At 62.3% G+C, this 22,574-nt stretch overlaps 1 protein-coding gene across 19 annotated transcripts in view; it reads right to left on the reverse strand.

Annotated features, from left to right (window-relative positions):
* The window catches only part of ABLIM2 (actin binding LIM protein family member 2), a 124,282-nt gene that overhangs the window by 34,482 nt on the left and 67,226 nt on the right, over nt 1–22,574 (reverse strand). For 8 of the 19 annotated variants that reach the window (XM_079154418.1, XM_079154432.1, XM_079154431.1 and 5 more), the window contains 9 exons: nt 22,430–22,488; nt 16,346–16,423; nt 12,784–12,930; nt 11,018–11,050; nt 8,587–8,707; nt 6,759–6,857; nt 2,381–2,458; nt 1,771–1,872; nt 1,231–1,284 (listed from right to left, as the gene is read on the reverse strand). In XM_079154418.1, the coding sequence (XP_079010544.1) occupies nt 1,231–1,284; nt 1,771–1,872; nt 2,381–2,458; nt 6,759–6,857; nt 8,587–8,707; nt 11,018–11,050; nt 12,784–12,930; nt 16,346–16,423; nt 22,430–22,488 (771 nt within the window). The remainder of the gene's footprint in view (nt 1–1,230; nt 1,285–1,770; nt 1,873–2,380; nt 2,459–6,758; nt 6,858–8,586; nt 8,708–11,017; nt 11,051–12,783; nt 12,931–16,345; nt 16,424–22,429; nt 22,489–22,574) is intronic. The other 11 variants (XM_079154435.1, XM_079154429.1, XM_079154436.1 and 8 more) reach the window with 6 other exon arrangements.

A 22,574-nucleotide genomic window follows, 5' to 3' on the forward strand; every position in this document is an offset into this window, starting at 1 on the left:
GGAGAGTCCCTTTCTGGGATGCTCCTTCCTCTGGCTGGGCCTCAGTTTCCCTCTGAAACACGAGGGGGCTGGTCTGGGCAATCTGCAAGGGCCCCAGAGTCTAACTAGCCTGTCCCCTCTGTTCCCTCTCAGAGCCGTGTGCTCTCAGCTCCGCTGCTGGATCCCGGTGCTCGGAAACCCAGACAGCTCACTCTTTTTTTTCCTTCTCGGGAAGAGGAAGGATGGCAGGAAGTGCAGGGCCTTCTGCCACTATGGAGGGAATGGACAGCGACCCCTCCCCGCTCACACGGCTAGGCCACTGACCCTTCTGCCAGCCACAGAGAGCTCACAGGACCCTCAGACCTGCCGATGTGGGAGGTGGCTGTTTTCCCTGGTGCATCTGACAGGAACTCCCAACATGGGATGGAATCCCTCGTCCCATCTGTTGACAATCCCATGCTCCCTGCACTCTACGGTGGAGAGTGTGTCTCCAGGCACAGCTCCTGAGGGCCTCCTAGCCAGCCCAGGCAGAGGGCAGAGACAGGGGACAGTCCTGCTTTGCAGATGAGGAAACGGAGGCTCAGGATCATGAAGCAGCATGCCCCTGTCACCCAGAAATTCCAGTTCTGATTCCTGCTCCAGGAAGCCAGTTATCTGCCCCTTGCTCACCTGCCCCAAGCAGGCTTGTGCAGAGAGGAGGAGGAGGTGGACTGCACGCGGGCCAAGAGGCACCCTCGCCACAAAATGTCCCCAGGCTCTGTTTGCTGAGGCAAGAAGCCCCTTTACTTGGGGGCAATTTCTATTGTGAGAAATTCTCAAGCAACAGGACCATAGTGCTCACGCAGGTACGCGTGCCCGACTCCAGATTGATGCCTGACTCCAGATTGCGCTCTTTCTCAATGATCAGGCAGGGTCGGGGCACAGATGGAGAAGCCTCTGTCCCTTGCCAGGTTGGTGGGGATTACTTTGGACACTCCCCTCACAGCAGCATAATCAAAGCCACCAAAACCCCACCTGGGCCTGTCTGCGTGCAGTGCCTGGGGTTCACAGGGTCCTCACTCAGAAGGACTCCCACTTCCTGTCTGAAGAGAGGCCTCTGGGGCCTTCTAGGAAATTTGCATTTAAAATTCAGACAGCCAAGGGCCTCCAAGCCGTCACCACAGGGACCAGGGCACAGCAAAGGGTGCATTCAGAAGCAAGGGGGTGACAGGCATGCAGGGCAGGGCGGACAGCAGCAGACTCCAACTGTACCATGCTGTTTGTAGATAGGGGGTTTCCTATAGATGTTATCTTTTACGCCAGTGTCTGGGAAAGAAGAGACAAAAGGAGAGAACAGGAGGGTGGGCGGCAGTCAGGAGGGGCCCGCCCGCTGCTGCTGTCGGCCACTCTCACTCGCCAGCCTAGAACCACTAGAATGGGTCCAGCCCCCTGCCAGTGCTGAGGGTGAAGCCCTGCACCCCACCCCCCGAATCGAGCACCCCCACTGCAGATGCCACCCCTGATCTGAGGGCACAGGGAGAGAGCAGCTAGGAAGGGCAGCAAGCCAAAGTCTGGGGCCCTAGTGCAGCTCAGAAAGGCCCTTCTCCAGCCTGTCCCCAGGAGGTTAAAATTTCTCCCCGGCATCCTTGGCACGTGGGGAGAAGCTCAGGCAAATGGCAGTCTGGTGTGCAAACTCTCTGGAGATTTTAAAAGAAACTCAGAGCTTGAGGAGCAGGGGAGAGGACTGGTCTGTGGGGCACCCACTCTGGCACCCCAGGTGTGCGTGGGAGCAGGCAAGCGAGCCGGGCCTACCTGGGACGTGGAAGTGGCGCGGTGCCTGCTGGTAGCTGGAGGAAGGAGGCCTGCTGTCCGAGAGCACCGAGAGGCTGGGGGTGCTGCGGCCACTTTCACTGCCTCCAGACGGGAGCGCAGGGACAGAGGGGCGGAAAAGCAGAGCAGAGAACCTCAAGCAAAACGGCTGGTACAGCAAGCCCACCTCCTGCAGGAGGAACACCCCAACCCTTGGCCCAGAGAGGGACAGGGTCCCAGGACTTTCTGGACCGGGCCCAGTGACTTGTTAATCCAACCTGAGCTGGACCCTGCCCAGTGGCCCCTGGCAGGGGAGCAGCCTGAGGGCCAAGAGCCTGTGGGCGCTCCAGCAGTGGGGCTGCCGCGGGCAGAGCCCGATCCTGGGTATGCGCCCCAGCTGCCCTGGGCACCCTGCGGCCTGCGCTCTCCAGCCCAGGCCTGCCTTCCCCTTAGCCTGTGCGCACAGGGCTGCTTCTCCAGGCACCTAAAATCAGCTTCATGGGTCAAACTAAGGCACTGGGATGAGTCCTTCAAAGTCACTGAGTGATATTTTGCTAAATACATAAAAAGAGAAGCCCAGCAACCATCAATTTCCACCTCCCTGAATTCATACTTTTTTGGCAAATGCAGTGGAAAGTAGCTTCCAAGCCTGGCTCCAGTTCTTTACCCCATCTGGAAGTGGAATCTCTGCCTGGGAAGGAGGTTGGATTATCAAGTCACCAGCGAGACAGCAGGGTTACCTGGTGAACGCCCCATGCCCCACAGCTGCGTAAGGAATGAGGTGACAGACAGTGTGATGGGCTCTGGACACTTGGTGAAGAGGACCGTGGCTCACAGCAAGACACCCGTTAGCCTCAGGGAGTTGCAGGACACTGGGTGGCAGCTAGGCGGGGGAAATGGACACTCTGGACTTGAGACCCTCCCCATTGTGTGGCTGGTCCAAACAGCAGGACCCAAGTGACCTTGCGGTAAAACAGAACACCCACAGAAGTGAGGGCTGAGCTGGCCTGGAGGGGACCTGCCCGGGACTGCAGCAGGCTGGACAGATGCTGGCTCTGGAGGAGTGGGGCCTGGGAGGGGGAGCCAGGTGCAGTGGGAGGGCACGTGGGGCAGAGGGCTCGGCTCCGGTCGACCCTGCCATGCCCACCACTGCCCACACAGGCTGAGGCCACACGGGTGGGCTGACGCTCACTGGCACCACCTTCTCCCACCTGGGTGTGCGTGCTGATTTCTTCTGTTGACACTGATGGGCGTAACTACTGCCCCTCAGAATAGCACGGCCCACCCTGGGCTCCACCCTAGTCCACGGGCTCCAGCACCTCCAGGGGCTTCATACCAGGGGGATGGGACCCCTGTGCAGGGAGAGGAAACCACAGGCCCCTTCTCCCCAGGATGACTGTGACTAGACCCCCCCAAGGACAGCGACACATGACAGAGCACAGCCTTTAAAGAATGCATCCGTACAAACTCCAGAAGGTCTGAGGATGGTTCCCGGCAGGTGCCATGCCCCCGCACGCCTGCCTCAGCCCGCAGCCTTGCTGCCGCTCAGGGGCCAGGTTCCTCCTCCAGCTTCAGTGGCAATACCCCCTGGCAGGAGCTCAGGGCTCCTCCTGCAGGGGGTCATGTCCAGGGGGCTTCTCACACTGCCAGGGGGCTCCAGCGCCCTCTGCCCTGGGTGAGCCCTGTCGTGGTGGGCAGCCCATGGCTGTGGGTGCATCCTCGTCTTCCAGCTTAAACATGGTTTCAGGTAGTCCCACCCCCAGCCCGTCCTCTGGCTGATGCCCCGCTGCAGGTTGGCACAACAGCACCACCTTAAATGCCACACCGTGAGGGTGGTGCCTGTTTCCCCGTGTCCTCCCTCTGTCCGGGGATGACACATCATGTTAGCTGACGTCTCCCTTGTGCCTCGTGGGCAGGCCTGTTTCCCAGATCTCCCTCGTGCTCGATGACTGGCGGTCCTGGAGAGCGCTGGCAGGCTTTTATCGGGAAGTGCTTCTGCCGGATTTGTCTGTTCCTTTCCCAGGACACACGGTGCTCTGGGGGACGCGGGGGGGCGGACCACAGGGGTGGGGAGCCACCCTCGCTGTGGGGCAGACCAGTGACGGCTGTCAACAGGGCTCCTTGCTGAGGCCACAGCTGGGCTGGCAGGGCCCTCTTCCTAAGCCTCCTCTCTGGAGAGAAGGTCCTAGGTAAGTCCCCGCCACACGGGTGGGGTGCCCAGCTGCTGAGGGAGCGCCTGCTGCGCTCAGCTGGCAGATCTGCTTTCTTCCCTTTACTTATGCACTCGGCCCCTTCGTCATTCCAGGTGGGCTCAAGGAGTCGGTGGCCTGCTTCGGGTTATAAGGTGACGGCCTCACTTGGTCGCTCCCCTGTGCCAACCCAGGCCCTCAGGCTCTCTGGGCCTGCTCTTGTGGGACCTTTTCAAGGTGGAACCAAAGCAAGTCTAGCTCCGGGTCAGGCCCAGGGCCATCAGGACCGCGGCCAGGACAGGTGCGGGACTTTGACAGCAGCGCCTCCCACCTGAGTCGTGGGCCACAGCCGCCCTGTGGGGTTCAGGGCCCAGCAACAGGGCCCACTTCAGCGCTGAGGGAGGGGACATCGGCAGATGAGGAGCTACCCAGGGCAGGGTGGCAGGTGGGCGGCTGGGCTAAAGCTTCTCCCTCCCTTCCTCCTCATACCGCATGGGTCAGAGGAGGCTAGCCAGTCAGCAAGTGGTGGCTGCCCAGACCCAGGGCCTCGGCAGCATGGAGACCCCTGGGCACCCCACACCCGTCCCTGCCGCCTGCTCTTCAACAGCCAGAGGTCAGATTTAAACGATACGCTACCCCAGGGACACACCAGGGACCGAAATCCACACTAAAGTACAAATGCCAGGGGGCCCTCTACTGAACGTGGGTGCCGGGGAGGGGCCTGGGCACTGAGCCTCAGTGGGAAGGTGGGCCTGGGCACTGATGGGATGGGAAGAGGGGAGAGACACACGGGGCCCCTGGCCGCAGCTGTCAGGCTGGGTGAGCACCGGCCGGCCCGGGTGCGACTCTCTGGGGAAGCCCTCCAGCCACAGTGTCGTTTGGCACGAAGCTCTGCAAACAGAGCCAAAGACACCCAGAGCCAAGCTCAAGGGCCTTCCTAGAGAGGAGCGGATGCCAGGCCCACGGCCAAGTGAGAGGTGGGCAGCTGAGTGCTCAGAGCCTGGGTGTGCTGCAGTCCAAGACCTGGGGAGAAGGACTGGGGAAGGCTCCCTCTGGTGGCCTCGGAGAAGAGCCAGGTGACGTGAATGTGGACGGGGTTGAAGCCTCCATTCTGGCTCTGCTTTGGGCTTGATCTCAAACCAGGAAGTTCCCTCTGAGCCTTGATCTCCTCCGGGGCAAGTTCTGCAAGGACCCTGGGACGCCCAGGGTCACAGAGGCCATGGAGTCAGGCTGGGGTAAAGCTCTGGGGCCAGGCTTCCTGCATCTGACACAAGAGAGCAGGGCAGGTGCCTCCTGGCCTGGGGATGCTGTGCTGGGCAGTGGCACAGAAGGCCCTGAACCACATCTTGGTGGGCAGTGGGTGGGGCCTGAGCACAGTCCCCTCTTTGGGAGGTGGGAGGAAGGACTAGCTGCCTTCCACTCTGCTGCCTTCCCTGGCCTCTCCCGGGGCTGAGAATGCGTGCTGCCCACAGGCCAGACTGGAGCCGGGGCACTGCAGCCTGAAGGCCTGCCCTGGACTGGGGTCTCATCTGGGCCTTTCCTCATCTTGGAGTGGTAAGAATTCCAGGGTGGAGACTCAGAAGTGGGCGAAGAAGACTGACCAGGGGAGCGCTGGCTCCAGGCCCTGCGGGAAGCTGCTCATGACGGCTGCCTGGAAACCAGGAGACAGTGTCAGCAACAGCGACTATTCACTGCCTGGATCCAGGGCCTCGTACTGGTGCAGAGGTGGGAGCTCGGGCTCCCTCAGACTGCGCACACGTGCAGCGGGGTCTCGGGCTGCCCCTGCTCCGGAGCCTGCCTCGGGCTCTGTGTCCCTCCCAGCCCGTGGTGGGGAAGGTGGGGGATGACCTGGGCCCCTCTGGGTGGACTGGCTGGTGAAGCCTGTGATGGAAGCACATGAGAGAGTGGCCCCCGACCGCCGGCTTTCCCAGGATGGCGCATCCAGCTGCCTTGGCGGCGTCTTCTGGAGAGGTCCTACTCCACACGGCAAGGGACGGGGACTCGGCCAGGTCCCGTGCCTGCGTCCTCTCCCGCCCTGAGTGTCCGTGGCGTCTGTACGCTGGGCTGTGTGGAACGCCACAGATGGCCTTCGACAGCAGGTGCATATCTTCTTGCGGTGGCAGAGGCTGGGGGTGGCGGCCGGGGCAGGCATGTGTGGCCCCCTCTGAATGTGCACAGACACGTGTGCAGGGCCCCTCCTTACAGGGCCACCAGCCCTTGGGGGACCTTGTGCAACTGACCGGATGCACGTTATCAAAGGTCCTCTCCAGTCACATGGGTGGGTTGGCCAGGACCTCAGCATGTGAGTGTGGGGGACACAGTCCAGTCCTCGTGTGGAGGGGAGCAGGAGGCCTGCCTCCTGGGGGAGCACGGGCACACATCCTCGCAGGGACGGGGGGCAGTCTGTGTCCTGGGAGGAGCCAGGGTCTGGAGCTGCATGGTGAGCCTCCTGGCCCTGCCAGGAGCTGCGAGACCGAGGCCGGCACCTTGCTCCCCAGCAGAGCTTCTGCTCCTGAACCGACCCGAGGCAGCCCAGTCCGCGGGGCCGACTTGGGGGGCAGCGAGTCGTGTCCAGCACAGAGCAGGCCTGCGTCCTCCCCCACCTCTCAGGGCTCTTCCTCCTCTGCACCTCGCCTAACCAGCTACCAGCCTTTCCCTGCCAGGAACACGCACACGCCAACAGGAATGGAGCTGGACACACGGAACACAGACCACAAGGGGCACGGGGAGGAGACAGAGGGCTCAGGAAGCCATGCGGCCGACACAGGACGAGCAGCCCACCCCCAGCGCTGCGCGCCTTACCTCGGAAGTAGGGGATGTACTGGTGTCTGAACACGGAGGTGGGGCTGGGGTGTTGGGACAGGGAGAGGCAGCTACTGGTACCCACACTCACAGTACCAGCTGCGGGCGACAGAGAGCAAGGAGTCAGCCCCGCAGCCCAGGCCACGGCCGTCCTGGTCCCTACTGGCCTAGGAAGAGCTGCGCCTCCCATCTCCAGGAACACACCAGGAGACCCTCCGCAGGGTGCCCACCAAGAACATGGCGGAAGCCCAAGGCGGCAAGCCCAAGCCTTGGGCTGGGGCTCCAGGGAGGACGGTCCCCTGAGACATGCCTATCACTCCACCTGGGGTTTTCCTTGGGATCAAGGACCCAGTTGGAGGGCAGCTCCAGAGGCCAGGCAGTGGTCTGTCACCACATCCTCAGGCCTCACGGTGTGTCCCAAGCCTTGGCCTCTAGCCTTAGCCTGGACCATAGCCAGCAAGCCCAGGCCACCCTGCGATGTGGTGGCGAGTGGTCCAGTAAGCAAGGGGCCTGCGGAGGACTCGGTTAAGCTGACCGTGGTCACTCACAAAGGCCCCACTACCTGCCTGCCCACTCACTCCCCACACGCATCTGCTCACTCAGTCACTCGCTCAGTCACTCAGTCACTCAGTCACTCATTCAGTCACTCACTCACTCACTCACTCACTCACTCAGTCACTCAGTAACTCACTCACTCACTCCCTCAGTCACTCACTCAGTCACTCAAGTCACTCAGTCACTCACTCAGTAACTCACTCATTCAAGTCACTCAGTCACTCACTCACTCAGTCACTCACTCACTCACTCAAGTCACTCACTCAGTCACTCAGTCACTCACTCAGTCACTCAGTCACTCACTTACTCAGTCACTCACTCACTCAGTCACTCAGTCACTCCCTCAGTCACTCACTCACTCATTCAAGTCACTCAGTCACTCACTCACTCAGTCACTCACTCAGTCACTCACTTACTCAGTCACTCACTTACTCAGTCACTCACTCACTCAGTCACTCACTCAGTCACTCAGTCACTCAGTCACTCACTCAGTCAGTCACTCACTTACTCAGTCACTCACTCACTCAGTCACTCACTTGCCCACTTTCTTCATGCTTGCTGGGCAGATGGACCAAGCACATTATAAAGAGTCAATGAAAGTGACTTTGCAATGAATGACTTGATTTTTCCACCAGGTGTGCAAACATCAGAGCTGTCATCACAAATGTGGAAATGGGGTCATGCACAACTGACAAAGGAAGCAGCCTGGAAAAATCCCTCAAAGAGGCAGCGTTCATGTGCATCCCCCTGGGCTTTGACACTCTGGGCCGAGGAGTCTCAAAGCTGAGGTGCAGCAATGCAGTGGGGCAGGTGGGGATGAGGTGAGGGGTGGAGGGATCCGCTGTGGGGCGCCCCTGACCGGGGAGCCTGCCAGGGTTCTCATGCCCATGTTCCCACAGGACTGTTCCCCTGCAGGACCGGCTGAGCACAGGCGAGGTGCGAATGCACGTTCCAATCCCCCTCTGGCCGCTCTCCTGCCTCCTCAAGTCCTCTGCCCGCCGCCCCACGTGCTCTCCCACCTTCTACGGACGCGTGAGCAGGACCAGCGTTCCTGGGTGTGTGCTTCCAGGCAATGCTCTAACCAACAGGGTACCCTGCCGCCTCTTCCCGGACAGGAGCGGGATTCTTCCTTCATGTCACTAACTCCACCAGCCACCCCCGGGCAATCCCACCCTTCGGTCACGTTCCTAGTTGCATGAGAGGCCGCTTTGTAACAGCAAAACAGCCACGAGGACAGTCTGATCAGGGGCCAGGGAGCCAGGGGACCCAGTACCTGGGCGACTGTGGTGCTGGGGCGACCGTGAGGTTGGGGTGTAGCGCCCGAGGCTGACGGAGCCCGCCGAGCTGGGGCTGGAGGTCCGGCACTGCCTGTAGGACCGGTCATCCTGGTCCCCCTGGGCGGGAAGACGAGCTTGTGAACACCTGCAGCGAGAGCTCGGCCTGCCCCTTGCCCGCCCCTCAGCGTTTGTCCCCTGGCCCCAGGGCTGACTGGACATGGCCCAGATGGAACCTCCCTGCCAGGCCCCACCTGAAGAGCCAGTTCAGCCTGGCCGTGGTGCTGACATGCCCCTTAGCCTAAGCATGCCCCGTCCCATCAGGCACTGGGCCTCCCTCCGTCGGGGCCTCCTGTGGACTGGGGCTCCAGGGGTGGTGGAGGCCTGATGGACCTGTATCCTCCGTGTCTCCTCAGACCGCCCCAGCCCCTGGGGCTTCTTGAACCGAGAGTGAGAACCACCGAGTGCCTCTAGTTCCAGACGGGGACTCCTCGTGGGTGAGCTGGGGGCACCAAGGGCTGTGGGTCACATTCAGGGAGGGAAAGGTGCCCACAGGCACTGGTGACCAGCCCCATCCAAGCAAGAGAGGGCTGCTGGGAGCAGTCAGAGCGGGTGGTGGCAGCATGAGATGGCAAGGCACCATGGTGTGGGAGCAGCCTGCCCCTACCCTGCAGCGTGGCACGTGGCCTGGACCATGCCAGCCCTGCCCACCACCCTGGCAAGGGCTGGCACCGCTGTCCACCCCTTGCAGTGTCACGGGGATGAGCGGGGTCTGGTCTGGTGCTCGTGGCTGCCCTGGCCGGCCTGAGTTGACCTGCAGCCTGGGGCTCTCCTTCCCACCACCCCCTCAGTCGCCTGGGGCCACTTCCTGCGGGCACCGCCCAGCCTCAGTCCTTCCTCTCCTGTCTGGCTAGAGTGCTGTTGTCCCCTCCCACCTCTGGCATCCTCTGCACAGCCCTGCCACCAAGGTATACCTGGGGCTGTCCTCTCTCCTGGCCCAGCCTGGATCCTGGGCTGGCTACTGCAGGTTGAGGAGCTTGGCGTGAGCTGGCCACTTGCCTGCCTGGCTGTTGCAGGTCTGGATCCAAGGGTTTGAGGTTTGATGCCCACCTGCTGCCTGTTCTGAGGCAGGGTGGCCTTCTTTGCCGCACAGCAGCAGGGTAACCCGGCTCCTCCTGAACCCCAGTGCTGTGTCTAAGGGCAGGCTAAGGAGCCAGGCAGAGGGACAGGCAGGGACTCTATAGAAGATTCTGGTTCCCCAGAACTATGAGGGAGGAGGGGGAAGTCCTGAGTCCAGCAAGAGAAGGAGGTTCCATCTCCTGGGGCCACTTCTGAGGGGTGGACTGGGAACCCCATGGAGGATGGGTAGACAGGAGGCAGGTGGTCCCAGGGCCATAGAGACCACCAGAAGCCTGTAGTCTGTGTAGACTCCTGCTGACCAGGCGCCTGCTGGTGTCCAGGTGGGGCTGCCTTCTGAGAGGCAGGCTTTGCCAAGGCTGGGCTCATTCTCAGAGCACACGTCTCACAGACCTTTGCCACCTCCGTGGGAGGAGCTGCTGCCCCTCCCAGGATTACACTGTGCAGGTAATTGGGCAGTGCAAGAAAGGCCAGCTGGGCTCACCAGAGGTCACCTGTGCTTTAGTGACTTAGGGCACCACTGTGAAGACAGTGGCCAGGGGACTGCTCATCAGGACAGGGGAGGGGATGAGGGGGCCGGAGCCCAGCAGGGGGCCCAGGTTCTGCAGCCCAGTGGTGCAGGAATCCTCCTGTCTCTACAGCTCGTGACCCTGGAGAGTTACTGGGCTTCCCCTCGCCTGGGCTTCTCCGCACATGCTGGAGAAAATCATAATGGGCACTTCCTGCAGTGACCATGGAGCAAATGCGTTCCTGGGCATGAGGCGCTCGAGACGGTATGAACACAGGGCAAGCTCTCCAGCGCCAGCTGTCGCTGTTCCCTGTTCCTGAGTCCCGTGACACCCACCTGCAGCTCCCGGGCCCCGTGCAGGCTGCAGCCTGACTGGCTACCTACATCGCTGGCCAATTGCTGAGAGCCAGGAACGCCCTGGGCTGCTAAGGAGGCAGGTTTTTGCTACAGAGGTCCTTTCAGAGTGCTCCTCTGCAAGGGCCCAGGAGATTCCTGTGTCCTGCTTGGGCATGAGGTGACCCTGAGCTAGCCCAGGGAGCCACGACCCCAGACCACAACCTGCTCGGGTGATGCTGTGCCCCAGGCGTCCATGAGGGCAGGGCCGCAGACACAGGGAAGCATGCAGATGAGGTGCGATTATAAAGATAACCAGCCGAGGAAGGTGGCCAAGCCCTGGGGGCTGCAGCCAGGAACCCAGGCCCTTCCAGGGCACCTCGGCTGGTCATCTTTGTAACCCGTGGGCGGCAACTCCGTAGCAAACAGGGCACAGGCAAGAGGGGGGTTACCTCAGTCGGCGTTGGCGAGAGCAACTGAGGAGACTGTGGACACAACAGAGTGACTGTCAGCACCTGGCACTAGGCAGCTACTCTGGGGACAGAGGGGCAGTTTGGGGACCGGCAGGCAATAGGGGTGTCACGTGCACCCGCGGACTTGAGTCACCACACAGAGAAAGACCCCACCCCTGGAGACACGGTACGGCCTGCGAGGCTTCTTTTAGAAGAATATGGCCCAGGCACCAGAGAAAGGGCCCCAGGAAGGGCTTTGGTGCCAGTAGGCCAGGGCTTGGCAGGCTTGTGGTGCCCACCACGGTGCGCAGAGGCACGTCTTCCTGGAGTTAAAGGCTCTGGCCCTGGCCACACTCCGAGGGCACATCACCTGGGTTCTCCCTGGAAAGGAGGGGAGAGGGGGCCAGCGGACAGAGGGTGACCGGGAGCCTAGGGCTGGGGTTCCCTGTCGATCCCTTCTCGGCGACGACCCCTGGAAGGCAAGTGGGTCTGCCGTCCAGCCCGAGACCAGTGTCTGCTCTGCACAGTCCCCGACCTCCAAGGACCCCTAGGGACCATCAGTAAGCACGTTCCCAGCCGGGGCCCGCAGGGCTGGGAGCAGAGAGCCGGGCCTGGGCTAGGAGGGGTAAGCACAGCCCGGCTCAGGACCCACGTCCATGGGCGCGATGCTGCTCAGCAACTGGGGACATCGTCTGAGCCCTGGATGCAGGGCGAGGGTGTCGACACCCCACATGCGCCCACATACCTCTGTTCACTCCCGACCCTCCCACGTGACCTCCTGAAAAGCAAGCCCTCCAACCAGGGAGGGGCCGGCTGCCACCCTGGGCTGACAGGTGGAGCAGGAACTTGAACCAGCTCTAGAAGATCAAGGACAGCCAGGATGGGGTCCTGGGGAGAAGGACCTGGATCTGGGTCTCAGAGAGACCAGAGCCACCTTGCTCAACCTCTCTGGCCCTGAACTGGTGCCTGTGCCTGAGGCCAGATGCTCAATGGTGAGGACCTGCCCAGCTCTGGCACGGGCAGGTGGGTGCGGCTGGACCACCTGCCTTGCCCTCCCTCTGGTCTCTTGGGACAGTGAGGTTTGTCCCTCAGGCTTCTGTGCTGTGGATGGGTCCTGGGGTTTCGGCCCTGGTTTCCCTCATTTTGAGAAGTCACTCAAGTGAGAACCAAAGGAACTGTGCTTGAAAGGACCCAGCTCCCCTGCCCCATGAGCACGGGCGTCTGGCCACACCTGGGCAACACACTGAGGCCCACGGCCCAGCACCTGCAGCCACAGGTGCTCCAAAACCTCAAATCCCAGAAAGAGAAGTGAAAACCACCTCCGACTGCCACGCCAGCCTTGGACAGGAAGCCACCATGTAACGGAGGATGCTCTCCCAACACTGGGGAGTGATTCATGGTCACAAGGTGGGTGGAACTGGTCCACGGAAGTCACCGAGGGGAGCCTGCTGGCTGGCGGGGTGGGTGTGGCAGGAGCATCCGGGCAGAGGAAAACCTGTGTTCATGCTTCATGAAAATACACCAACACTTCAGGAGCCAGAGATTTTCACGGAATTTCTACCCCTTTTCCCAAAAAGCAGCATGTTCCCTGCTCCCCGCTCCTCTAAGGAGCTCTTGCAGGCTCTACTTGAGCCAGAGCTCTGGGGACCAGTGAGTGGGGTGTGGCAGGGCCCCGAGGGGTGAGGGAGCACCAGAGCAGAGGACACTGACTGGACCCCATTCAAAGCCCACACGCGGGAAGACGCCTGGCCACAGGTAGGCCGTACCTCGCCGTAGCTCTGCCTGTCCCCCGCAGAGTGGCTGACATAGGGCGAGTAGGAGATCATGTCCGGGCGGTCGATGTTGTAGATGGCCTTGCTTTTGGGAAGTGCCGCCAAGTCCCTGTAGTCCAGGATCTCATCCCCAAGCTTGGCCTGAGGGAGGAGAGAGCAGAGGGAGGGGAGTGAGCCTGCGACCCAGGCAGCAGCCACCCCACCACCACCTCGCGGCCAGAGCACAGCCCCTCGAGCGCCGGCGGGCAGGGACTCTGCTGGGACGGCCTGCCCCGTGCCAGCCACGAGGGCCACACGGCCTGGAGCACACCTCCCGAGCCTGTGTCCTCCTCTACAGAGGGGCCCCCGTTGGAGAGGTCAGGACGGATGTGGCCAGCCGGGCCTGTGGAAGGTGAAAGGCAGGCGTGGACAGGAATAGGCACGTGTGCGCGGCACACGTATGCACATGAGCACACGCACGCACACTGGTGCCGTGTGTGTCTATGCTCACAGCGGACACGCCTGTCTGGCTGGAGGGATGCTCCCCACACCTGCATCTCTCCCACCTGGTGTGCACACTCGTGCGCCCCCGGCCTGGTCCCCGGGCCTCACTCACACCTATACTCACACCCGTCCTGCACGTCGGCACACCTGCCTGCACACACACGATCACCCCCATACCCACCGAGTGCACGCATCCACATGCACGCGCACATGCTGGGCACGCAGCTTGGCACCATGAGCATGCGCACCCGGGTTAGCCCTGGCCCACACCTGCCCACAGAGGGCACTCACCTGCGCTCGTTGACCCAGCATGGGAGGCCTGGCTGGGCTCAGGGGATCCTACCTGGCTGGCTGCTTCCTGCTCATCGCTGCCTTCTCCAGTGCTGCCCTGCTGCTGGCACGTGCATGCCAACGCCCTGCCCGCCTGCCCCTCCACCCTGGCTCTGGGTGCTCCTCAGGCTGCCTGGGCACTTTCCAGCCACAGGTGGCTCTGACCCAGACCCTACTGGCCCCAGCAGCCTGCCCAGGGCTCCCCTGTGGGGACCTCCAACAAGGCACCCTCAGTAGCAGCACAGGTACTGAGCCCTTTACTATGTACTCACAACAGGAACTCTCACAGTAACTCCTTTTAACAGACAAGGAGCCCAGAGAGGCTGCATAACTCATTCAGAGTCACACAGCAAGGGCAGCATGGCCCGGCTGCAGGGCTCTCCCCAGCTCCGACTGAACCAGCCCCTCCTCTGGTTCCCTCCTCCCAGCTAGGGTGGTGGTATTTTTTCTTCCTATGGGGGAAGGACTGATCTCAGTCTGTGTCCCCAGCCAACACTAGAGGGTTCCCGAACCCCACCTCACTCCCCATCGAGTCCCTCTCCCTAACTCCAAGCTTGACATAGCCAAAGTGCTGGACACCCTTGCCAAAATGAATTAAAATCAAAGCGGCATTTGCAAAAGTCCAAGGCGCTCCCTGGTTTCATCTCCAGTGTGTCCAGCTCCCAGCCAGGGCAGGCACATAGGAGGTTGACCGCAGACCCCAGCGGGGAGTGGGGACTGAGCAGAGGCCCCGCCGGAGACAGGAGGGCTTGCTCCCGCAGCTCCCTTCCAGTGAAGGGATCAACCACAGGACCTGCCCACTGGCCCCGACACCAACCCTGACCTGGGAGACAGACCTGGGTGCTCTGGCTGTGGGCTGCGGGCTCTGGGAGGACGTGTGTCCTTGGACTGTGGCCCCGTGCTCGGATGTGTGAGAGGCCACGCACCGGTGAGTCTGCATCTGGCTGAGCCACCCCCGCGCAGCTGCCCTGTTTCTGGCCAGTGCTGCCTCACGGAACCAATCTAAGAACTGGTGGTTTAGGTTTGGGGAGCTGGATTCCCGATTCTGTTTAGAACGGAATCAGGTGCGCACCTATCTACACAGCGTGGCGACTCCAGCCGGGACGCTGCTTACCCAGCAGAGCCCTGCACCCTTCCTTGGCCCACAGGCCACCTGAGGCCAGGGGCTCAGGGTCCGCCTCCTGTGGGAAGTCCCTGGGAGGCATGATCATGGCCTGACCCCATCCGGGCTGGCTTCCCAGGGCCCTGGGGGCTTGGAGCTCAGCTGTGCTAGCAACCACCTGAGGGAGAAAGGCCCCGCCACTGTCATGTGCGCATGGAGCCGTGGGGCCTGGAGACAGCCCGGCTCTGCTGCTCACTGTCTGAAAGTGGCATTGGGACGTGGGAGGCTGCTGCCACCACTCGATGCCGGCTACGTGGCCGCTACAGAGACGGAGCCCTTGGCAAATGCCATTTTTAAGCTCCAACAGCAGTGGCGAGCATCTGTGGAGCACCTTCCAGGTGCCAGGCCCGCTACGCACTTTGTAAGCATCTGATGATCCTGACGAGCATTAGATTCGAGGTGATGACAATATGGCACGGTGGGCTGGACCTTGCCTCCCCAGGACCTCAGAGTGACAGTGTGGAGACGGGCCTTCAGTGTTCCTTAAGGTGGCGTGAGGTCTGTAGGGTACCCTGATCCAGGACGCCTGGTGTCCTGATAAGCAGAGGCCATCAGGACACAGACAGGCACAGGGACAACCCTGTGAGGACACGGGGAGAAGGCACCGTCCATGAGCCCAGGAGAAAGGCCTTAGGAGGAACCAGCCCTACCCACACTTGATCTTGGACTTCAGCCTCCGCCCATGAGATAACAGCCTCCCTCATTCAAACGCTGTCTCCAGCTGTCATGGCAGCGGAGCAGCTGGTAGAGATGCCAACAGTAATGTTGGCAGCGAGGGATGCCTAGGTCCTTCCTCTGGGCCAGGATTCGTGCCCAGGGCCTCCTGCAAAACACCTCAGTGAGCCCTGGACAGTGGGGCAGGGTCTCCTCACCCTACAGATGAGCCGCCAGAGGCTCAGAGAGGAGAACGTGTCACCCAAGATCGCACAGCTGGTTTGACGACCTCACACTAACTCTCAAGGGGATGTCCCCAGAGGGCCACAGTATGTCACCCTTCAGGCCAGTGACAGAAGAGTTAGTTACTCAAGGAAAGAGTGTTCATCATTATCACCCTTAAGAATTAGGGCAGGAGAAAGTCTGTCAATGACCACGGGAGGGAGGGTGGAGACGCGCAGAGAAGTGCAAACCCAGCTGCACCCTGTTGCAGAGAACCCACTGCAGAAGAGACTTGTCCCATGTCACCTGCCATTCTGGGCAAGGATGGGATAGGGGCTGGGCCCCCTCCCCTGATCAGCCAGCCCGCGTGGCACGCTGGGCCGCTTTCACAAGAAGGTTGGCAGATAGCACAAGCCCGGTCCCTAACGCTGCCTCTCAGAGCCACGGCCATCCACGACTGCTAATGAGATTCCGGCGTGCCCCTCCCTGCGGTGCCAAGCACACCTGCACCACCCATGTGACATTTCTATGCCACTGTAGGCAACACCTCTGAGCCACCCCTTTGCCTTCTGGTCACTAGAGAGTTGGGGTGAGTTCCAGGGGAATCAATCCCAGGAAATCCGCACATGCGACTGCCCAGGCCAGTGGCCAGCACACGGGGCCTCACCCCTGCCACCCTGGGTGACGGGCGCAGGCCCCACTTACGTAGATGACGCGGCTGGGAGACCCTGAGGTGCTGGAGGCAGGCACGGAAACGATGCTCTCCGAGGAAGTCCTGGTGTCCTAGGGAGGAGAGCATCGGCGGCTGAGCCAGGGCCCCGACCCGGAGCCCGTGGGTGGTCGCCACTCTCCAGCAGCACCACCCACCAGGCTTTTGGTCCCTGCCCCTGCTGGAGGAGTGTGGACCAGCGACGGGAAGGCCTCAGGCGACAGGCAAAGCAGCCCGCAGCCTGGCGGCTGGCAGAACCTCCCTCTGCGTGCCAGGGCAGCTATGCCCCACTCCACCCACCAGGCGTCCCCCTTCACCACTGCCCGCTGCACAGAGACGCCGTCCCTTCTCGGCGTGGTCAGTGTGCAGCCTCTCGGGAGCAGTGCTCCCCAGCTGACCCCGTGCCACGCCCTACCCCTGGCCACCGCCAGGGACGGCTGCTCCCAGCCCTAAGCGTCCTGGGCCAGGCCTCTCCAGGTCTGCGTGAGCCCTTGCCACCAAGCGCTCTGCCTGGGACCTGCCCGGGCCTGCAGTGCTGCTGTCTGGGTGCCGCCCACCAGCCTCTGCAGGGCCTCAGGGGCTTCTGCTGTCTGCCTCTGGGGAGGCAGGAGCCTGGGGTCCCTCTCCCTGCAGCCGGGTCCTGCACAGAGCCCCCAAGGCCTCCTGCTGCCATGCCTGGTCCTGGTACTGGGGGGGGGCATCTCCTCGGCCCTCTGGATGGTCTGTCTAGTCTTGTGTGTCTGCCGTGGTGGGCACCAGCAGCCTGGGAGGTGCCATGTGTTAGGGACCGAGCTGGGTTCCCGCAAATCCCCAGACCAAGGGTCTGGCCCCTAAGGCCCCGGAATGTGGCTGTGTGGAGACAGGATCTTTCAGAGGTACTTCAGGATGGGTCACCAGTCGGCCTGGAGTCCTCAGGAGGAGAGGAAACCAAGACACAGATGCACACAGAGGGATGACCATGGGAAGACACAGGGGGATGCTGTCCACACACCAAGGAGAGAGGAGCCCGCCTGCCGGGCCCTGATCACAGTCACAGCCTCCAGAGCTGCAGGATGGGGGACCTCCGTGCTCCGGTGCCTGGTTGTGGGGCCTCGCCAGGGAGGCCCAGGGGCCAAGCAGGGGCAAGCCCTGGACCCCCTCAGCACAGCTCCTGCTCAGCACGACACCAGCAAGGACAGGAGGACACCAGGACCAGATGCAGCCGTACTCAGCAGCATGGGCACAAACCTGTAGGGCACAAACCTGTAGGGCACAGGGCGCGGTGCCCGGGCAGGCCAGGCTGCAGGTGGGGTTGTGCATCTAAAGGGAGAAGGCAGGTGCACCGCCGCCCTCAAGCGCCTTGGCTGCCCATCTGGCTTCAGGCCGTGCTGGCCCCTCCTGGAGCCCTGCCCTCTCCTTCGGTCCCCGGCCCTGGTGCTGCACACCTGGGTCTCAGGGCCTGCCTGACCCTCAGAACACAGGCTTCTGGGTGGCAGCTGGGGGTCACCTCGCAGAGCCCAAGACCTTGGCCACTCCAGCTCTGCTGGCAGCGAAGGCGGCCCACTTCCAGCCCACAACCTGGGTTTACTCCTTCTGCTGCCCCTGGAGCCAGACGAGTCCTTTACTGGCCCCAAGGGTGGCCTGCATCGATTTCATGCATTGGAAACGCCTTCGAGTCAGCTTCTCCATGAAACCGAGAACCTCCCAGCAAGGAGCCCCCGTCCCTGAGGCTCAGCTCCTGACACGTGAGGCGCAGCTGGCCAGCCATCACTCCCACGAGGGCTGGTCTCGAGAGGCAGCCTTGGCAAGAGCGCTTCCCTGCCACAGATGGCATGAGCAGGCGGAGTCCCACCCCACTGAGTGCGCCTGCCAACTGCACAGGTGTCACTCAGCCTGAGCAGTGGTGATGGCCTGTGACCCCTCTCTGCACCCAGCTCCCCACTCTGCACTGTGGGCATGAGGAGGAGGGCAGGTCCCACCTCACAGTCAGCCAGGGGACTCAGGTGCGGAGTGAGAAGACAAGAGCCGTTCTGATTTTCCCTTCCCCACTGCCATCTGCCCTGTAGAACTTCACAGTGACTCCAGCAGCATGCCTTCCCAGGGCCACGTGAGGGGCGGCGGGGCCTGGAGCTCGCCCGGCTCCAAGTCCTGGGGAAGCAGCTGTCCCGTGGGGCACCAGGAGTCTGGCTGATGGACACCCAGGTCCAGGCGGGGCTGAGGCAGGGCCAGCTCCCCATTGGAAGGCTTTGCTGCATGTCAGTACCCAGGCTTGCTTGGCCGCTCTGGCTGTGCTGCATTCTGGTAGAACCTTCTTGCTCACAGCCAAGCGTCATGTGTCCTGGCCTCTCGGCAGCCTCAGCATGCCCGATGGCCCCCACAGTCTCCAACTGCCTCCCAGGCTCCCGCCCACAGTGAGCAGCTCACACTCTGCACCCGGGAGAGTGCTGGGTTTTTCCAAAGGAGATAAGGAGGTGCCACCATGGAGATCATAGCCTGGGGGGCCAGACTGGCTGGTCCAGGCTTTCTCCTCTGAAGTCACCAGCCCCTGCTGTCTGGGCAGAGCATCCCTGTGGCTGACCACTGATGGCTCTCTGGGCTCAGCTCCAGCTTCCCAGTAAGCTCAGGTGGCCCTGCCCCACGGTGGCCTGAAGCCCTCACCAGTCCCTGCCCGTAACTGGCTTCTCAGGAGCATCGAGTCTCAGCCTCAGGAAGCCAGCTGTGGTCCCCCACCCAGCTGGGCTGGGCGCTCCTGCACTGCAGAGCCTGCCTGTTCCACATCTGCCCCCACACTGGACATGGGGCCCCTCAAGGACAGGGAGCCCACGAGTCTTAGGCATCCCTGGCAACAATTCAAAAACACATTCGGAGGACGCCGGGGCTGTGCATTGAATGATCACTTGACCAAATGCCCAGAGAGGCCCTGGGACAGGGCCATGAGACCCACACCTTCTGATGTCCGCTGAGCATCCTTGGTGGAAGCCCACAGACAGCTAATGTGGGGCCCTGGTTCTCAGGAGCCCCATCCTCATGGGGAGAAGGGCGGCCATGCAGCCAGGTCTCGCAAGGGTCCAGGCTCAGGCCCTGGCCTACGCTACTGAACAGAAGCCCTGGGCAGGGTGGAGCCATCTCTTCTGAGTGTCCTGAGCTAAGACTGATGTTGAGGGGCACTTGTTACTGCTAAGCCCCATGACAGGTGAGTGACGTTTCATCCTGACTCCTGGGGGACACGGGGAGCCACCTCCACCTCAGTGACAGATGTCAGAGAGCTAATGATGCAGATGCCCCTTCCTGCTGTGTTGCTCGGGGGCTGTGACCCTGGCCACCAGGCCTGGCGTGCTGGGCATCTTCCTGGAGATGAGCAGTGGAGGATGGCTCTCCTGCCCCCAGCCAGGCAATCACTGTGCCACATGAGAACTAGCCCGTAGGGGACCTGAGTGGTGCCCTGGCACAGCACTGCAGGACAGCTCTTCTCAGGCTACCCGCTTTGCCCATTGCTGGCTGCAGGCAGCCCCGATCATAAAACAATTGTCCGAAACCTCTGCAGATGACAGGGCTCGGGACGCTGACCCACCACACAGGCAGGAGGACGGGGACCCCTACATCCCCATCTGGGCAGCCTCTATGTTAAGAGAGCCTCCCTCTGATTGGCCAGGGACCTCTGGGGTCAGCAGGGTGACCCTTGATGCTTAGGCTGCTACTGCTGCCAGCCCCCTACAGCCCAAGCCAGCTCTGCAGCAGCACAAGCCACTCTGTCCTGTCCTTGGGGTACCTGGCTACGGTTAGGGGGCCTCCCTCTCCTGGCTGGGGTTGTTCTTAGGAGACAGGATATTCCCCAACATACACCCACACGTAAGAGCACGGCTGGGGCCTCCTGACCTGCTGGGCTCGTCCACCAGGTCCCTTCGGTTGACCTCGGCAGGGCCTCAGGGCAGCATGGAGGGGTCCCCCACACAGTGGTTAGTACCCTGTAGCCACATCAGGGTCACTGGCTGTGACTGAGGGTAGGGATGCCCAGGAAGGCACAGAGTAATCATGGACGAATGAGCCAACTGAGGGGATGATGGGGTCTCGCTGGGGGCTGCTCAATGCCCTCCAGGCTGTGGAAGCCAAGGCAGACTCCAGCGCTGTGCCGGAGCTGTAACAACCAGCACAAGCGCCTGCCCAGAGGAGAGCCACTGAGAAGGGACCTGGGCAGCCAGCGCTGCCCCACTGTGCCACTTCCTGTGACCTTGCCTGGTCTCCACCCCATGAGTCCAACCTGGCTCAACACCTTCTGTGCTCTTGGTCTTGGTGGCCCCACCGAACATTGCAGGCTTAGCTCTGGGAGGCCTGGGCCTGCATCCTGACCCTGATCCATGACAGCTCTGAATGCCAGCTTCCTTCCTACAGGGGTGGTTGCTAGTTCCTGTGTCCCAGATGGGGACCCCGAGCTGCTGCGCTGGGTCACGAGGGTTCCGCGTCTTCAAGGTTCCAGTGCCAAGGGGCTCGGGAGTCTGGGTCGGTGCGCTGGACAAGGCCTGGTGGGGAGGAGGTGGGGCCCAGGGTGGCTGTGCTCCTAAGGCTGCACCAGGACGTGGCCTGAGCTGTGGCCACATGCCATTGGCCAGCCAGGCTGGGCCCCTGGGACGCCTGGCTCGTCCTCCTCCCTGCCTCGGAGGCCCATGGTCCCCAGGCCTCAGCTCACTCTCCAGTTGAGCTGCTTCGCTCAGCAGTTCCTCCCCAGGGCTCCGCCACTTTCAAGGAGCGGGGATTCCGGAACAGGGGCAGAGTGGAGTGGGCCAGGCCCATGCGTGTGACGGGGTGGGGGCTCCTGAGCCCCCGCAGGGTGTGATGAGGATGTGGGGTCAGAGAAGTCTTCAGCGGTGACCCGCAAGGTCGCCTTCTGAGCCCAAGGTAAAGTTTGCTGGGCTGAAGTGGGTGGGGGGTGGGGGACCCTCTGTCAGAGGAACAGAGGGCAGGGTGCAGGAAGGGCAGAGGCGCAGCAGCCTGTGGGGGCAGTTCGGCCTCCTGGCAGCACCTCAGCTGCCTGCCTGGGCCTGCCTTGGGGTCTCGGCTCGCCGGCCCAGCCCATCCTCCTGCTGGGCTCTTCGGGTGCTCAGCCAGAGCTGTTTTGTCTGGAGGGCTCCCTGGCAGCTGCCTGGAGGGCGTCCTGTGGTCCTTGCTTGTGACCTCAGGGTCCCCCCAACCCCTGCCACTCCAGTCCTTGGTGCTGCCCTCTGCAGTATGCCCACCCTGGCCCCACAGCATCAGCACCAGGAGGGCAAGGTCCTGCCTGCCTGCTCACAGCTGTGCCCCTTGCCTGGCACACAGCAGGGTGTCTAAACAGTAAGACTCTGGCCCTGCCCCAGGAGCTCTTGGCCTTTGCCCTACCTGAGAGGAGCATCTTTGTTCTTGGAGGGATTGACCACACCTGACCAACATGGGGCAGCGAGGTGGCCACCTTAGAAAGACCAACCACAGGACTGGAACAGGGCGGGAGACAGGGTCATGTGGCATCAGCTAACGTGGCACATGGGTCAGGAGTCAATCCATCACACCTATGTCACAGACAAGTAGTCTTGGGGGCCCGGCCGGCCTGGCCGGCAGCACCCTGCATGTTCTCTCCCACATTGACGCAGGAAGTGAGGCGTCCTGGCTCTGGGGGCGGGAGGGGCGGCAGGAGCGCTGTGTGGGGACCACGGACTTTGCCCGGGGGCTCCCCCTGTGGCTGGTTTTACGCCCGTCCTGCCCTGTGGTAAGTCATGCCCAGGAGCACACTCTCCGTGAGGGCTACGAGCCCTTCCAGGGACCGTCAGACTCGAGGGCAGCCCTGCATGTGCAACTGGTGTCCGAGTGGGGTGGGGACTCCACTGTGCAGTCACCCTAGACGTCCACAGGTGAGCCAAGAGGTCAGCAGGCCAGAGCAGAGCCCTCGCTGGGCCTGCATGGTGGCCCTCCTGCTGCACCTGTCCACCTGCTCCCACCCCTGCACCTCCTAGGCCTGGCTGCCCTGTCCTGAGGCCTGTGGCACTGGCCAAGGAGTCCACATAAACTGGCCAGCAGCCTCCTGAGTGGGAAGACCATGCACCAGTGGAGCGATGTCAGGGGGACGGTCCACCCACCTTGGTTTTGTCCTCAGTTCTGGCTGCCTGCCGACACGCCGGGTGCCAGATGGAAGAACCTGTAGGCAGATTCCCGAGAGGAAGGGTCAGAGCCATTTCCCATGGGGCCTGGCTGGGGTGGGAAGTCGGAGGAGGAGCCAGCGTC

Source organism: Sciurus vulgaris (assembly GCF_902686455.1).
Source record: "Sciurus vulgaris genome assembly, chromosome: 9".
Classification (NCBI taxonomy): Eukaryota; Metazoa; Chordata; class Mammalia; order Rodentia; family Sciuridae; genus Sciurus; species Sciurus vulgaris.